This window comes from Orussus abietinus, unplaced genomic scaffold, assembly GCF_000612105.2.
Source record: "Orussus abietinus isolate OABI.00-Male unplaced genomic scaffold, Oabi_2.0 scaffold12, whole genome shotgun sequence".
NCBI classification, from domain to species: domain Eukaryota; kingdom Metazoa; phylum Arthropoda; class Insecta; order Hymenoptera; family Orussidae; genus Orussus; species Orussus abietinus.
In genome coordinates, this window is record NW_019395990.1 from 599,361 (window position 1) to 616,527 (window position 17,167).

Sequence of the window (17,167 nt, forward strand, 5' to 3'; positions counted from 1 at the left end):
GTTTTCAACTCGACATAACTGATACATATTTTTCGAATGTACTGAGAACAATGATGAGTGTAACAGAAGCCGAGACAATCGCTGACTTGGTGCAGAAATTAGTTGTATCGTTATGTGGTGAACAAAAGCCAGGTTAGGTTGTTTGTATATTCTCCCGCTCTAGATTGCACTTGATTTATAATCATGCAGGTTGATGGAGGGAGAGTTTCAAAAGTTAATTCTAAAATTAAGGTCTTTATAATTTGCAGAAGTAATACGAAAACTTTTGCGGCTATCGCTGGGTGTACTGTCTTCGGCACAAGGCTCGGAAACATTACGAGAGGATGAAGTTACAGTGGCAAGCCTTATTCGCGACAAACTCTCGTTACAAGATGCTCTACAATTTGATAAACTTCATAATAACTTGAAAGATGGGGTAAATATTTCAGGGAAAAATGTTTAAAATGCATACTAAGGTCTAACGATATTATTAATTGTAAACAATATGTTCCGTACGCTTTGCAGCCACTTAAAAATAGGATAAGTATTCTATTATTTCTATTATACGTTGGTCAATCGCCAGACCAAATTAGGGAGAGAAATTTTTCAATCCCAGATATGAGATTAGCTTTAGCTACATCTGCACCTCTTCCTGCAAGTGGTGAGTATTGATTTGTATTTATTGTGTACAGCATGAACTGGCTATTTTAGTAAGGATTATTTTTTATTAATCTCGTATTGAAATTATTACAAATTTTGTTGTCAGGTCAATCATCTCAAACATCGTGTACTCATGCACAAGTAGTCTCACTGAGCACAGATTCAAGTATATGTGGTCCTAGTAGGATACTTAACGAGGACTGCATTTCTGAAGATTTAATCGTTCAAGATTTGATATACTCCTTCCAAGGAATTGAGGGAAGAATTCTCAAATTAGACCCAAATTATGGATTTCAAATTGATCCAACTGTGAGCATGAACAGATCACACAAACAAGCAGTACTGAGGCTCAGTGAACTTGGTTATTTATATAATGTAATAAAAAGGGGTTTGGAAAGAATGTCAATGACTGGTGCTGGTCGCGTCGTGGAAAGCTTCATTGCTGCGCTAAATCATGAACTGACTGATTATTATAGGTTCATTGCCATCGTACAAGAGGAACTCAATAGGTACGAAGACCGTTTCTTTTAAATAATTTACAAAAAGTGACATTGCTTTCCTTCCTTGTTTAGAGCACAAAGTTCATCTGGATTGTACAACGTAACGCTCTCTCATCTACATGTTTGGGCATACGATCCTTTGGAATCTTTAAAGTGGTTGGCAAGTATTATCAGAGCCTGTCAAGGAAGGAAAGGTGGAGCTTTAGCTTCAGCAGTATATGCTTTCAACCATCATGGAGATCGTGGTGTACAAAAACTAGTGAAGAGAATTCTGGAAAGTGTCTGCGACCCTCTTTGCAATATGTTATTGAGATGGATCGTAGATGGTGAATTAGACGATCCATTTAATGAGTTCTTTGTAGAAGCCTGTGCAGATGTGGCTGGTGAAAGAATGTGGCACGAGAAGTACCAGGTCAGAGACGCGATGGTTCCTTCCTTCATATCCAAGTCACAAGCCAGGCAAATACTGGGTACTGGAAAGAGTATTAATTTCCTACGGGAAGTTTGCAAAGACTTTGCACCTTTGGAAGAGCGCAATGCAAGTGTATTCAAAAATGGGGCAGACGACTTTAAAGGTAACTCCAATCACTTATTAATTATTTAATCCTCTTAACACCTAAACACTCATTGCTTTTTACAGTCGATGCGTTCTTTGATATGGATCCTGATGGGCGTTTGCAGACCATGATGAACACAGCTTATAAAGAGACCTCTACTAGAGTCGTTGAAGTTCTCACTAAGCAGTATCAACTTATGGACCATTTACAGGGAATCAAGGGATACTTGTTACTCGGCCAGGGTCATTTCGTTCAGCATCTCATGCATTTACTCGAGTGAGTTTCATCGATAACAAAATAAGTAGTCATTTAATAAACCTATTATTTTTTGTATGTTGCAGGCCTGAATTAGCAAAACCAGCAAATTCCCTGTATCCGCATAACATCGCCTCAATTTTGGAGACAGCAATTAGAGCAACTAGCATGAAATTCGATGAATTAGATGTACAGAGACGTTTAGATGTAAGGTTCCTCGCTCCATCTGAAAATGAAACTGGTTGGGACGTCTTCGTCTTAGACTATAATGTTGCGGGTCCAATTGGAACAGTAAATATTCACATTACAATTTCCGGGATGCTGACATTATTTAGAAATTTTATCATGTAACTTTTTTCATAGATTCTTGCGCCATGTAGAGAAACATACCAAACGGTATTTTTTGCACTGTGGCGAGCTAAACGAATGGAATCCATTCTATCGACTATCTGGAATCAACAGATCACATCTGCAAAGATGTTCAGGAAGATGCCCGAAGTCTTACCTATACAGAATCATATTCATCTTATTACTAGTAGTATGGTACACCTGGTGCATCAAATGCAGTATTATTTCCTTTTTGAAGTAAGTTTACATGAACATGCACGCTGATTTGTTTATAGGCTGTGCAATTTAATTTTTGTGTTTTTTCCATTTCTTCGCTTAAATGCAAACCAAAATTTATTAATTCAGCATGAATGTTTAATCGGTGTAATAGTAAGCATTTTTAGGTTATCGAATGTTCTTGGGATACGTTTGCAAAACAACTCGGACAGGCTGCGTCCCTTGATGAAATCATTGCGGCACACACGAATTTTGTAGAGTCAGTACGGCATGGCACTCTACTCGACGAGGAATCTAAGGTGAATATTTATTTTAGCATATTTTATAACAATAATTCTTGCAATATACATGGATCGACATAAATTAGGAACTGATGGATCATCTACGTTCTGTCTATGGTCCAATTTTGGAGTTGCAAAATCTTGAGGAAACCTTCTTAGCTAGAACTATGCAGGAATACGAAGCACGTAACAGGATCGACAAATTCGTTGATAAAACAAGTGAACAGACAAAGCAGTGGGGAAAATGTACTAGTGATGACACAGAGAATGCAGAGCGACAAACAGCTTTCACAAAGTACCTCAACACTCTTTCGATTCAACTTAAATTCTTGTCGAGGATGTATCAGGTAAAGAATGGTGATTACCTTGTTGTGGAACTATTTGAGAAACTTACCTCCTAATTCCAGGACCGAGTACAAAAGTTCCTCCTAATGCTCGCTTCTGCAGAGGATGCGTCTCTTCAGTTGCTCAGTGTTCGGCTGGATTTTAATGAGTATTACAAGAGCAAAGATAGCAGATTAGTTGCACCGTTAACCTACCAACACCGTCGACAAAGCGAACAGATATTCCTGGCGTGCAAGTGACCATTATTACGGAGGATGCTTTCTGCGTTCCACTGTAATTATTCTAATGGATCAGTTTCATACATTACTAAGAGGCTGATCATTTGAAGCCATAAATAACAAAATGTTTATAATTTGATAACTGTGGCTCGAGGAACGGGCTCACAGTCACTTCGTAATAAATACAATTTAACTTTCTCCCAACTCATCTCTAGTGTTATAGAGTAATCGAATCCTGTAGGTAGCATTTGAATTTGCCGCGTAACGAACTGTCTACGACTAAGGGTGGAACAGCTTCGGTATGCCGCCTTTAGGTGGTCAAGGCTTGTAGATAAACGTGGGTTATGGACACTCTCTGCTACTCTTTATTTTATGCCATCTTGAACCGAATGTCACGATGTAAACTGGCCTAATGCGAACGGAGTGTAATTTATTATTCTTGTTTTTCATTCTCACGGAGAATGAAGTAGTAGAATTCGAGTGTATCAGGTTAAAAGCACGGCATTTATGTAAAGACTTGACAAAACTTGAATCCTTGCACAAGGAGAAGAAACTAATACGTTGAACCTCGTCGTTCATGAGATCACATTTGACACGAGATTTTTCAAGGAAATTAGGAAGAACATGCCTAGAAGGTACAATCTTAATGACCACAATTAATCGGCAGTTTTTGAATCTCTGATCTTTTTGTAGTAAAGTGTGGGTTCGTAGAATGTTTTAAATTTTGTAACAATCGTACGTGCAGGTTAGGCTATTTTTAACTAAAACCTTTGATTCTTGATACAATTAATTTTATTAAGTTAATGAAGCCTAAATGAAAATTGGAATTTCGTCCGATGATCGAGGGAAGTAATGCCTATATTTCGGAGTATATTAATTTATATAATGAGTCCTCTGTATAGATAATAAATCGTTAAGTCCATCTTTTTATTGTCTAGGCTATGTGTAGTACGTGATATACAGATTTACACACAATTAATAAGCAGGTGTACTACTTACTAAGGTCGAGTACGTTCTGCTTTGTCTTAAATGTATGCACAAGAAATGATTACTAGTAAACTGAAAGGAAACAATGAGTGCATATTTGGGAACAGAGAAATGTAAAAGAATCAAGTAGAAAGAAAAATAAACTGGTTTTTATCAAGAAACGGCATCATGTATAGTTTTGAAGGAGATTACAGACGTAAGCCACAGCAAAATCTCGCAGGGGCGAGCAGAAGGAGCGAAAAAACGGCGTTGCTACAACATGCTCAAAATGAACGATCAAAACGAGAGCAACTCAGAAGGCAGCATGATGCAGCTGTCAAAGTACAAGCGCACGTGCGTAGTTTTCTAGTGAGAAAACTGGTACACCAGCATGAAAGACATAACTTTGATACTGCGTACCAATCTATTGGTGGCAAGCTTAGGAATTTACAGGAATTAGTTCCTTTTATTCGGAAGTTGATGTTCTTTTACAATCAGTCACGGGATGGGAATCGGCTAATTTGGATCTTTCAGCATTTTTTGAAGAATCATGAAGAGATTAAGCAGTCGACTACTCATTCAACTATCTGGTTTTGGAGGTTACGGTATGTTCAGTTACGTTATGTGCATGTTCTAATACTGCAAAGTTCATAGTAATACAATTTCTTTTTTTATCATTAGATGGGTCCTTCGCTTGTGCATGCAATATAGCATTGGCAAGTCATCTTCTGAAAGCACTCATTCATTGGCAATACCTTTGAGGGTTTTGGAGGTTTTTACCATGCGACAGGAAGTAGAGAAAATTCTGAAAGAACAAACAGACAGATACCTGGAAGATGTATACATTTATCTAGCAGCGAATGGTTACTTCCAACAAATTAAATGCTTAGTAGATGAGAAAGTACCTCCTATGCTCGAGAGTACATCAGTTCCTCCAACGCCATTGGCAAAGTGCCTCCTAGACATGATGAAGCAACCATTGGATCTGATTCATCGCATGGACTGTAACAGCGAGTACTCAGTGCTTATCTTGCGTAATTTCTGTGCAAGTGTGCTCTCGCCAAAGATGTCTGATTCTGTCAGAATGTTCATCCTTCCCGCTTTGTCAGAGCCAAAAGATTTCCCTTATGCCGAGCTGATTGACTGCATCGACAGGCTTGATATGGAACCTACGACATACTTGCTATACTCTGTTCTCTTACTAGAGCCTATACAATATTGTAAGTAGATACTTTATTTTTCTTTACAATATGCTGTCCAGGTGGATATTGTCATAACATAAAAATATTCTGACTTCAGCCTCTGGAGCCTGCAAGGATTCTTTAATAAAATACCTCAGGGTGTTTGCGAAATTGAGTTTTGCTATCTCTCCACCCCACTTGGAAAAACCTACCGACAATGGAGAGGACTCCGATGGGGATACCGACATGGAAACCATCGATGAGGAAAAATCCGATGCACTATCGGACTGTATAGAAATGATAAATGCTGATCACCGAGTGCAGGGAATCCTTTCTGTGGTGGATCGAACAGAGGATTCGGCCTTGCTACAGCCACTGTGCCAGATCTGTCATAACCTTCTCGTTGCCGACAAACTCGCCATCCATAAGTACAAGCTTCTCTACATGTTGGCCTTTAAACCGATCTTCCTAAGGAACCTGTGGATGATTCTGTTGTCGGTAAGACAAACTTCCCTCTTCGGCAGTGACACTCCGCTCCTTCAAGTGATATCCCGTGGAATCGCCTTGTCGCCAGAAGACACCAAGAGGATCGTTCCTCTTCTGGCGGTGTTTTGTTCATTGTTCAGCCTTCTCATTGCCACCCTGCATGATTCAGAATTTTTCGTTGAGGAAGAAGATAAGTGGGAGTGCCAGAAACAGCAGACGATGCCATTTACCACATCGGTTCTAGTCTCGCTGTCGAGTCATCTGAAAGGAGTATGTCTAGGATTAGTGGAGCTCGCATTTCCAGACACCAGACCGACAGTGAGAGATAATTACAAGAATGCAGTGCGTGGCGTATCCTCAGTGGTAGCGATGCAGACACAACGATACACCCAAACTTGGGCTCATTTGTTTAAAGTGACGGTGGGCCTGCTGCGTCAGTTGCACTCTCGTGATCTGAGGAAACGTTATTGCCCTGAAAACCACTGGATAGCATCGAACATTGTGATACCTTTGGACAAACCTCAGGATTTCACCTTGCGCCGCAGGAGACTGAGAGGTTATGTGCCGTTCCAAGGTTTGAGGGCTTTCACGAGAGAAGACTTGGAAGAGGGTCCGCCACTCTCAACAAAAGAAGTTAGGACACTGACTCTTCTTCGGGAGGTACCGTTTGTGGTACCATTCAACGATCGCGTCATAGTGTTTCAATCTCTGATCTATCGGGACAAGCTTGAGAAACAAGGCGAACTGACCAACTTCATGCAGGGACCGTCGATTGAAATAGCTGTCAGAAGAAATTATCTCTACGAAGACGCCTTTGAGAAATTGGCGCCCGAGAACGAATCAGAGTTGAGGTTAAAAATGCGCGTGCAATTGGTGAATGCGGCTGGCTTGAACGAGGCTGGAGTCGATGGAGGAGGTCTCTTCAGGGAATTTCTGTCGGAATTGCTCAAGACAAGCTTCGACCCCAACCGAGGCTTCTTTCGGCTCACCAGAGACAATATGCTCTATCCCAACCCTACGGTTCACCTCCTGGTGGAGGATTTTCCGAAACATTACTACTTCATCGGCAGGATCCTAGGAAAGGCTTTGTATGAGAATTTACTTGTCGAACTGCCCTTCGCTGAGTTCTTCCTCTCAAAGATCGTTGGTAGACAGGCCAATGTTGACGTGCATCATCTTGACTCGCTGGATCCGATAATGTATAGAAATCTTCTCTACCTGAAGAGTTACAAAGGTGACGTGACTGATCTGGGATTGGACTTTACAGTGCTATCAGATGAACTTGGTGAAAGGAGAGTGGACGAGTTAAAACCCAGCGGGGCTAATATTCCAGTGACAAATCATAACCGTATCGAGTACATCCACTTGATGGCTGATTATAAACTGAATAAACAGATCAGAACGCAGTGTTATGCATTCAGGCAAGGGATTGGTAATGTAGTGCCTCTTGACTGGCTGCAAATGTTCAACAACAAGGAGCTGCAAGTACTGATCTCCGGGGCGCAAATTCCTGTGGACGTTAACGATCTCAAACAGCATACTAATTATACCGGAGGGTATACTCTAGAGCATCCTACCATCGCTGCATTCTGGAAGGTTGTTGAAGAGTTTGACGACACCCAGAAAGGCCAACTACTTAAGTTCGTCACGAGTTGCAGTCGACCACCTTTACTTGGATTCAAGGTATGAGCTCAAAACACTGTTCTTTTATTTTTTTGTTATTCTTTTAGAGTAGTCTTTAAAATTTAATCCCTTCTCTTTTAATTTCCACAGGAACTTGATCCTCCGTTCTGTATCCAGCATGTGGACAGTAGCGATCGGTTACCAACTTCTAGCACTTGCATGAACTTACTGAAACTGCCTGAGTTTCCTGACGAGAAGACACTACGTGAGAAACTTCTTTACGCAATCCAAGCTGGTGCTGGATTCGAACTTAGTTAGACAGTTTGTAATTACCTGAGACCCGTGATCACGGACAAGACTCAAATCTCGAGAGAAAAAGATTGAGTATTTGCACTCTAAAGAATATTGGCTCGAGCGATCTTCAAATTGCTGTGTCGTGGTAAGGAAAGTAACATTTCAGATATTTTTAAATATTTTCCCTTAAGTGTTGTCCGGCACTGCGGTCGACTCTAAGGTTTACGTTACCCAACAATTTGATATGTGAATAACGTAACAATGTGTATATTAAAGTTTGGTGAGAAAAAAAATCTATGCCAAGAGTTAGTGCTGAAACTTGAAAGGTTATTAAACGAGGCAGTATGGTTGAAATGTTTCAGCGGCCTATTCAAGCTGTAGGTACTTTTCGTTTTCGCATATTAGACATTTTTTCTACGAACTAATGTAGAATTTGATGCATCAAATTCTCTTAGAGTAATCGGTTCTCGATTACTGGTACAAAAGTACGTGAAATTCTTCTACCTTTCGTGGCAGTTTATTTTGGAAGTCGCGTCATCTTAGTGACGAATCGTGTTCATTGTATGTACAATAAAATAGCACGAATTGGGATCGCAGGCTCGACTTCACCGATGCTACTTTACAAGGAAATAGATCTAACATTTCTACTGGATCACCCTGAGACAAGTGTTGCATAACTTCACTTTGATCACTTGAAAGCGTAAATTAGATCATCCCTGTAACCTATTATATTTATGTTTTCTAGTTAACTGTATATTACGTGACATTTACGTGAGTGTAACAATAAAGAGTGAACAGTTGGCAAGGCCAACTCGGATTGAATCTACGAGTTAGGTCAGATCGGTACAGATATAAGAGTTAGGAAGTACAGATACATTTAAGAGTACTCGTTAGGACTTAAATTAAGTATTTTTGAATTATTGGGTATATCAGTGAAATGAAGAAATCAGAAAAGGAAAAACCAGTTATTAACACGGTCAAGAAGGCGAACAATACTGTATCGAGGGGCCAATTATTTAAACAGCGTACACATACACACATACCAGTAGTGGCACTAACTGCGAGTGTTGTTTGTTAAGAGTTAACCATACCGTTCGATATACTATACACAGTCATATATATTTTTGTTGCAACTTTTTATCTCTTGAACTGGTCTGTAAATGATGTACATTCTTATGTTTTATATTTACCACACATTTGTGTATATTGAATGTGCACACTGTAAGAGGTGTATACGTTAAGTGTATCTGCATAGGCGTTCTATTGATGTAAATAAATCCATTTCCGCATTAGGGATATCTTAGAGATTATCGCAAGATTCAATAATTTTAACTGCCGCATAGTACAGGGAAATTAAGAGGATATTGTTTTGTATCGTTTTTTTTCGTTTATTTACAATCAATACATAGAAAAAAAATCATACAGTATTGTAACATTCGAATTGTTTTAAAATTATGTCAAGTTCTTGTTGAAAAATTGGATTTCTTTAACATCTCCTTTAAATTCATTTTTTCTATCCACGATTCAATTGGGACTCAGATCTGAGCAACAGTCTTCAAGAATTTTATGGTATGTGCTCTTTTAAAAGGGCACAACGAAATTAGAAATAATGTATTTTACAAGGTACTCTGTGCCTAGAATTTATATTAATTATCGATGCACGTATTTACAAACGTCTTCGTAAGGTAATCTCTTCACGATATCTCCTGTTTTCAGTTCGACATCGATACTGTACTCTTCAACACGCACTTTTTGCACAATCGCTGTACATCCAGCATACTTCCCCTTTAATATTAGTACTTCCTTCCCAATGGCTGGTATTACAGTCTCCAAATGTTCTTGGTCAATTTTCAACACATGTCCCTCGACTACTTCAGGCGTTGTCAACTTTATTTTCCCAAGAAATTTGAAATCGTCTATTGTGTCCTGTATAACACCCTTAGCACGGTAATACTTTTCCCCGAGACTTTTAGTTACCACTTTTACCACTAAGCCACTTCTCAACCAGCCAATCGTGGCAGGTGTGTCTTTTAATTTCACGTCCATGGGTTCTTTGCTGACAGATCTCGATTTTGACTTATTGTCTCTCTTCTCCTTTTTACTATTACAACTTGATTTACATGGAATATCAAATTTGTCGTAACTGTCGTCATTCTCAATTTTTATTTCGTCAGATCGCTTACGTTTATTCGACGGATTTAGTTTAGAGGAAAAGATGGTATCGAGTTTAGGAACTGGTAGAGCCTTTGGCTTCAATTTCATCTCCAGTATAAGCGGTGCGTCATCTTCTGGACGTACCAGAGGTACCTTATAATTAGACTGTTCGTCCATCTCTTGACGACCTCTTTCTACTTGCTTTTCAATGAACTCCATCGTCCGTTCCTCGTCGTCTTTGTCCATCTTTTGTTTCTTTGCCTTTTTCTCTAGAGCTAACAGCGTTTCAGGATCCCGGTCGATGTATGTTACGAACCAGCCTAGAAGAAGCATTCGATTACGATTACTGTCATCGATGATTAAATTCTAATAAGGTGCACAAATATAGCTATATATAAACCTTTCTCAGTCTCGTCGACGACGCACTGTCCAGTACGTCCAAGCCACTTGACGAAGGCTGTCAAGCTGAGCCAGATAGTAGCATTCATGTGAACGTGAGTTCGGTCCGCAATGTACTCTTGGTAGACTCTATTAGCTGGGACTCTTCTCGTGCCGAATTGCCTTTTCAAGAGATTCAAATATCCCTGGGAGAACTCTCGAGAAAATTGGTCCATATAGCGTGAAGCATTGTCGGCGAACAATAATAATTGACGGTGATGGGATTCTGACATTGTATGACATTTGAATCCATTCTCGTCCCGACATTGTTTCTCGCAGATTTGGCAGAACCATTTCAACTTCTGCAAGCCTTTGGCTTTAATCTTGTTCGCGATGTACTTTGGCGTCCCCACTTCGTGCTTTCCCATGATTGTTTCCTTTTAAAAATCCTCACTGACTCCAATTTCAGCATACTAACCTAACAACCAGGAATGACATAAACGAAGTCCCGTTTCTTCGTTTGTCATTGAGAATAAAAAGACGGTTATGAATGTGCTCACTTGTTTCAGAGGTAACTATGAATTGGGACGTGTTCATATTTCTAATGCGCACTTATTTTAATGCTTTGGTGAGCCTTCGCTAGAGGGCACTGTGTTCGCTTTATGTTAACCTCGTAGGTGGATGATCTATAGAAATGTTCGACCAATGAACGCGCGCGAAAATCATGAGTGACGCACCTAACCAATTCCCGCTTTTTATATCTGTCGAATTGTGTTACCTGTTAATTTTGTGATGTAAAATATCGTTAATTTCGTGAGAAATAAGTCAGTTATGGCTGGCGATAATAATTATTAACCGCGACTTAGTCGTCTGCAACGAGAAAACTACGTTCATGTACTTTACATGACAGACTAGTTCGATTTATGCTCAGCAAGTATTTACGGTATTGTTACTGCTATCACTTATTGTTAAGAACTACTTGTTGCGTTGTAACTGAAGGGTGTATTTTGTGTTTTATGTTCACGCTAATTTCGAACTCATACGAACCTCATTCATGTGAATATTGATAACGTTGGCTTTGTTTAATTTTTCTCTTTTCTATTCATTACCGTAAGTCCTATCAATGTAACAAGATTTCATTAATTTTCACAGAAAATGAGTACTCCTACTAGAGATTCTTTACGTAGATCGGATGTACAGCGAAGACGATCTGGACGTCAGGCGTTAGCAGTAATTCCAGACATGACAAGCATTGCAGGTTCACCTGGTATGTTTTGTAGTTGGTAATTATTCTTATGAGTTAAAGAGAAAATATTTTGTACAAATTGTTTTAATTATTGATATTGTTTTTACAGGAGAAGCTATTTCTGTAGAAGTTAATGCAATGGACAATGTTATTAATAGTAGACACGGTATCGATTCGTGGAGTCCAGCACTTAGTCCAGATGAACTTGTAATTCAGAAACGTGGTCGTCGGCGAAAGACGATCGTTTGGTCTCCAGATGTCGATGCTTGTAAACGGGACAGTCTCTTCAGGTAATTAGTAGTAGCTTCTAAATATGACAAATATTTTATTTAATAAGGTATTGAATGAATTGTATTTTCCAGTCTGAGCTCGAGGGATCGAACTCCAGTCAAAAGTCCAAGGAAGTCTACATTACTCAGAAATACACCGAGGAAACGACTCTTATTGGGTGATAGTGCAGAATCTCAGTTGGCTACTCCCGAAAAAAGGAAACCCACTTCCGAGTGCCAGACATCCGTGGGAAACGATTCTTCTTCCCAGAAACAATTCAATCGAAATTTAGTGAAAGGATTACGTGGTCTTAGTCACGAGCAACTTGTAAAGATGATCATGGACCTTGTCTCGATGCAGGAAGACGGTCTATTGACTAATGAAAAATTAAGAGACGTTTTGCTAAATATGATGCCCATCGCAGATATCCATCCTTTACGGGAAAGGTTGAACATCTTGAGACAAAATATTCACACGACTGTAGGATCTTCCGATTTGGACGAGCCTTGCTATGGCAGAGCATATATTCACTTGGATGCATACCAGGTATATTAGCATGAAATATGTTGAATGCTTGTAACATTTCATGATGAATTTTTTATTTCAAGCAAGCTACTCTTCGGGACCCTTGAGTGAAGGTTTCGAATGACATTTTCTCGGGTAAATTAAACAAATGGGCTTTAAGTTAATCAAGTCTTGCATGTTTCTTGCACGCAGAAATCTGTGACAGAACAAGGTACCACGCTCTTGGAATCTGAACACTGGACAGCAGTGATGCAGTATGTCTTCGCAGCATGGAATATTACTAAGGATTTACCACAATGGGAGTATCAAGGTTCTGACGATACGTCTCGAAGATGTTTCAAAATTTTGGCAGAATTCTGCATGGAAGCTCTTAAAAGCGGTACATTTGTAACGTCGACACTAGATGCGTATCACAAAAAGTGAGTTTTTTTACCATCCTTCGTAGCCCGCGATTTTGCAACCGAATGTTAATCGAACTGGATTCCTTTTACAGACTTGAAACAATGATCGCGGACTGTGAAGATCTGACAGTATGTTTGAAATTGATCAAAGATGCAAAACGGGGTGATCACTAAATTCGTACAGTACGGAAACATAATATATATGTAATAATGCATATATATTTTTAATTCGTTTTATATATGTTAGACGTTGGGGAGTCAGATGTTATTTATGACTCTATCTCTCTAGATATACATTTCTACGGAGAAACGAGGACTACGAGAAATGTTCTACTATATTTTCTGATATAAGGTTTTATAGCACGAGCATGGTTTATTTCTCGGCATGTTTAAAACCTATGTAGCTGTTTTCTTTGACTTGTTCCTGTGATTTACATTTTGTACAGATATCCCGTAATATCTTTAATGAAATGTTCACTAAGCTCGCGGATCTCAGGTTCTCTATAAAATGAAGTACACTTTGTAAGTAACCCAATGGTGCGCTAATAAGCAGAATGAATTTGTATTTTTATACATCCATGATCAACTTATCATTATATCTTAGTACGCAGACAATCCCAACGAGAGAAAGCAATTTAAGTTTTCGAATGCCAGGAAATATTTGGCACGCTGTAGTTTACTTTCGTCTAAACCTCCACTGCGATTGACTGAAATATTTAGGTTTCCAGAGTATGTTCCACTTACCATATTTTTCCACAAAATAAACGATTGTGTGCTACATCCTTCGTACACTTATCCACCCTCCGATGACATAATTGTACCCCGTAAGCCACATTATCACTATCTCAGAAAATTAACCTTCGCAGAGGAAACATATTCTCTTCGTCGATGGATAAGTTTTAGTAAAAACAATTTATTCATCATAATATATCGTGCAATCTTTTACATAATGTCGTCATTATTACTTTTAAAGGCACGTATTTCATTTATCAGTAATCAATATTTTCCGTCAGGCCCGTGACCGTGTTATGTGTCGCGTGTAATGAGAATGTGATGTCTACTTATACAACAACGCAATTAGAATCTACGTATCGATCGCTACGGCCTAAGAAAAAAAAAATTTCTCTAGACGGAAGAGCTAATCTTTACCGAAATTTCAGGGATCCTCGAGCCAGCGGTGAACGGCCCGGATGGGATTTAAAAATATACATATTGGCAAGCTTAGAATACATATACCTTTAGGAACATTTTCAAAGTCCAAGGCGCTCGGTCGGACTTGGAAAATTTCTCGCAGTAAAACGTAACAAGAGGTGTTTTGTACGGAACAAAAGAAATCTGACTTCATCTAAACTAGGTCGTTTAGGTGAAACAAATCTAAAAAGTTTACAACGTCGCAATGGGCGAAAGGTCCCGATCGCGCCGGAATCGGAGAACACGATATCCGCGGGTACTGATTGGTCACGCGCAGTATGTACAGAGTATATGCTTGGCAAGTTAAAATCTAAAAGAAAGTGAACATTTCGAAGGATCAGCGGAAGTAAGACTCGGATCGGACTGTCCTCCATTGTCGCGCAAATCCGGCCGACCCTTGCTCTCGACGAAGCGCGTCCCTTCCTCGAGATGCGCGTTCTTCAACTCCTCGACAGAATATCCTGGGCCTACATTTTCTCCGATTGATTCCTGCGACGATATCGCCTAAGTTACAATAATAAATACAGAGCCGAACGTGTCATCCAGCTCTCTATTTTTATGCACTTCCTGGCTGTCGGCCTCAAGATCTAAAGGATCGAAACGAAGAATAATCCTTACGTGGTTAAGGCGATGCGAAAGTGGCATCGGAGACTTCTCGTTTATGAAACTTTTCTCCTAACCGGGTGTACCGAATCGTTTTCAACTTTACAACGTGAATATGAACTCTATAACGAAAGTGCTCACGCCCATGAAATTTCCATTTTTTTTTAAATTTGTTCATAGATATTTTTTAAATTCTTTATAATAAAGAAGAGTGAAATTTCATGAGTGCCAGAGCCTTACTTGTAGCCTCCGTGTTCATGTTACAAAGTCTGAAACGATTCGGTACAGCTTCTTTGGAGAAAAGTTACATGAACGATCGACTTCTCGGATGTGACTTTCACGTCCCCTTAATCCCAAGCGAGTCTCGCAAGGTAACGCAATTGCTTCTCCCCCTATTTCTCTCTCTCTCTCTCAAGCTTCGGTTCTGTAATATAAAAGTTGCATACGCTACAGGGAGATAATAAAAATAATTTCGCGCGCGGCTACACTGTATAATAACGCGTACGGGCTCGGTTGGAACGATTTATGGGGCGTCGTAATTTGAAATTAAAAGAACGAAGAAGGAAAAAAAAAAGGTAGGAAGAAGAGAGAAGGAACGGAGGCGTTCCCGGCACGGAGCCGACCGTCGACGTCCCGCTAGCTTAATCGTATAAAACTTTGAGAACAAAAAAAAAAAACCTCGAATTTAGCGCTCTCCACGGACGCGTGACCCGCGTGGTCATTAAATAAAATAATATTTATAACGTACTAATCTACAATACCTAACGATAAAGCTGCAAATTGAATACTGTGGTGATAAATGTTCGGATATTACTAGTTGCTTGCAGATACGGAAGATCTTCAGTCCGCCTTGGCCGGCTGCACTCTGGGGTAAAGCTGGAAGGAAAGCCAACCATCGTTACCAAGGTACGCACGAGATAGCTCGATAACGCGTCTCCCCTATTAATTATTTTACCATCTAATAGGAAATTAAAAACTTACGCCTAGTAAGTTGCGAGGCACGTAGCCCTCCTTGTGGCCGAGTTTGCTCCACCACCATTCCCTCTCGTTGTCGTCTCCTTTTCGAAGAACCACCAGGGAATCTCCATTCTTCAGGGAGAGCTCGTCGCTGTGCTGCGCGTCGTAGTCGAAGACCGCGAAGACTTGGCCGTTGTTCATGATGCCCAATTTCTCCTGTACACCTGGGGGACAAGAAGCATTAGAACGCTCCCACAAGAAGAGGACGAACAAGGTGAGGAAAAGTCCACAAACTCACTGTACAAGTACTCCGAGCACCCATCGAAGCCCTCCTCGTCCTCTTCGCACTTCTCGGCGGCGGTCTCGTGGTCGGACAGGGTGGTCGCAAAAATGCAAGCCCCATGCTCCACCAGGAACCTCACCATGGCGAGGTTGTTGCAGCTGGCGGCGCAATGGAGGGGCGTCCTGCGAGTGGGAAAGAATTATTAATCGAGAGCTAAGGCATCGAGGGAAGGTTAAAGTTGGGGACCGACTACGGGGAACGGTGCCTCTCAGGGCTTTAATTAACCGGGAAGTCTCCTCTTGCCCAGGAAGGCCAGGAAAGCGCCTCGAGTTTAAGGAAGAAAAATTAGGAGAAATAGAAGGAAAACGGCTCTACCATCCATCGCTGTCCTGCGCGTTGACGTCGCACCCAAACTCTACGAGGAACTTGACGATCTCCAGGTGACCCGCGCAAATGGCGTTGTGCAGGGCAGTGATGCCCTCGTCGTTGGCAGAGCTGGGGTTGGCGACTTCCTTGGCAGTCTTCTTGACGAGCTCTAGCTCGCCTTCTAGGCTTGCGTCGAGTAAAAGGGCCAGGGGATCGAAAGACACCCTCCTCGAGAGGTTCGCCTTCCCGGTGGTCGACTTCAGGTTGCCCTTCTTCCGCCTGATCACGTCCGCCGTCGTCTTGTTCTCCGTCTCGCCCTCTGGCCTGCGATCGGCATCCTTGATCTTCAGCTTGTCCTCGATGTTGATGACGTTCAACGCGTCCACGATGTCCGAGTCCTCCAGCTTGTCGTTGGCGACGTTCTCTTCAGGATGCACGGCTACAGGGACCGGTTTCTTGCAACTGTTGCTGTCCGTCACGTCTGCGATCTGCTGCTGCTGGGTTTGCTGCTGCTGCTGCTGTTGTTGTTGCTGCTGTTGCTGCTCCGTTTGCATAAGATCCGCAGGAATCTCGGTCTCCGGGAACAGGAACGCCGGGGGCATCTCAATGCGCCGATTTATGGACACGTGGACGTTCGACTTCGCATAACGGAGCTTGGGCTGTTCCGAGAGCGGGGCCTTCTTCAGGGTCAGAGGTCGCGCCTTGATGATTCGATGACCGCCGACCTGGGTCTCCGTTGGCGACTCCGGAGGCTCCGACGTGGGAATCGGCGGGATCTCCTCCTCCTTATCGGACCTGGAAACCCAGGAAAAACGTAACAATACAGAAATATATCAATGACGATCGGAACGGTCGGGAGAGTCGAAGACGAGGTACTCGTTAAA

The 17,167-nt window shown here is 41.1% G+C and overlaps 5 protein-coding genes across 8 annotated transcripts in view; 3 read left to right on the forward strand and 2 right to left on the reverse strand.

The window, feature by feature from the left end:
* Positions 1-33: 33 nt before the first annotated feature.
* On the forward strand, positions 34-3,556 carry LOC105698763 (gamma-tubulin complex component 3). Its single transcript, XM_012423287.2, has 11 exons — positions 34-132; positions 249-415; positions 505-640; positions 746-1,148; positions 1,212-1,714; positions 1,780-1,972; positions 2,038-2,242; positions 2,315-2,536; positions 2,683-2,814; positions 2,883-3,143; positions 3,204-3,556. The coding sequence occupies exons 1-11, from the start codon at positions 51-53 to the stop codon at positions 3,378-3,380; spliced, it is 2,481 nt and encodes an 826-aa protein (XP_012278710.1). The 5' UTR covers positions 34-50; the 3' UTR covers positions 3,381-3,556.
* Positions 3,557-3,680: 124 nt separating this feature from the next.
* Positions 3,681-9,214, forward strand: LOC105698762 (ubiquitin-protein ligase E3C). Its single transcript, XM_012423286.1, has 5 exons — positions 3,681-3,994; positions 4,298-4,930; positions 5,007-5,545; positions 5,625-7,675; positions 7,766-9,214. The coding sequence occupies exons 2-5, from the start codon at positions 4,515-4,517 to the stop codon at positions 7,931-7,933; spliced, it is 3,174 nt and encodes a 1,057-aa protein (XP_012278709.1). The 5' UTR covers positions 3,681-3,994; positions 4,298-4,514; the 3' UTR covers positions 7,934-9,214.
* Positions 9,215-9,361: 147 nt separating this feature from the next.
* LOC105698765 (DNA/RNA-binding protein KIN17) lies at positions 9,362-10,986 on the reverse strand. The gene is made up of 2 exons (XM_012423290.1): positions 10,464-10,986; positions 9,362-10,383 (listed from the first exon to the last, which is right to left on the reverse strand). Exons 1-2 carry the CDS (start codon positions 10,867-10,869, stop codon positions 9,560-9,562), a joined length of 1,230 nt encoding a protein of 409 aa, XP_012278713.1. The 5' UTR covers positions 10,870-10,986; the 3' UTR covers positions 9,362-9,559.
* Positions 10,987-11,161: 175 nt separating this feature from the next.
* On the forward strand, positions 11,162-13,663 carry LOC105698707. 2 transcript variants are annotated; one of them, XM_012423176.2, is made up of 6 exons: positions 11,162-11,384; positions 11,594-11,708; positions 11,797-11,977; positions 12,050-12,503; positions 12,675-12,901; positions 12,976-13,663. In XM_012423176.2, exons 2-6 carry the CDS (start codon positions 11,597-11,599, stop codon positions 13,055-13,057), a joined length of 1,056 nt encoding a protein of 351 aa, XP_012278599.1. In that variant the 5' UTR covers positions 11,162-11,384; positions 11,594-11,596; the 3' UTR covers positions 13,058-13,663. The 2 variants fall into 2 exon arrangements, with proteins under 2 accessions (XP_012278599.1, XP_012278600.1); XM_012423177.2 differs by having other exon boundaries at positions 11,162-11,371.
* A 113-nt stretch (positions 13,664-13,776) lies between these two features.
* LOC105698854 (apoptosis-stimulating of p53 protein 1) overlaps positions 13,777-17,167 on the reverse strand; it is a 67,774-nt gene continuing 64,383 nt past the window's right edge. For all 3 annotated transcript variants that reach the window (XM_023434040.1, XM_012423458.1, XM_012423457.1), the window contains 4 exons: positions 16,293-17,078; positions 15,933-16,099; positions 15,659-15,858; positions 13,777-15,553 (listed from right to left, as the gene is read on the reverse strand). In XM_023434040.1, coding sequence (XP_023289808.1) covers positions 15,518-15,553; positions 15,659-15,858; positions 15,933-16,099; positions 16,293-17,078 — 1,189 coding nt within the window. In that variant the 3' untranslated portion in view covers positions 13,777-15,517. The remainder of the gene's footprint in view (positions 15,554-15,658; positions 15,859-15,932; positions 16,100-16,292; positions 17,079-17,167) is intronic.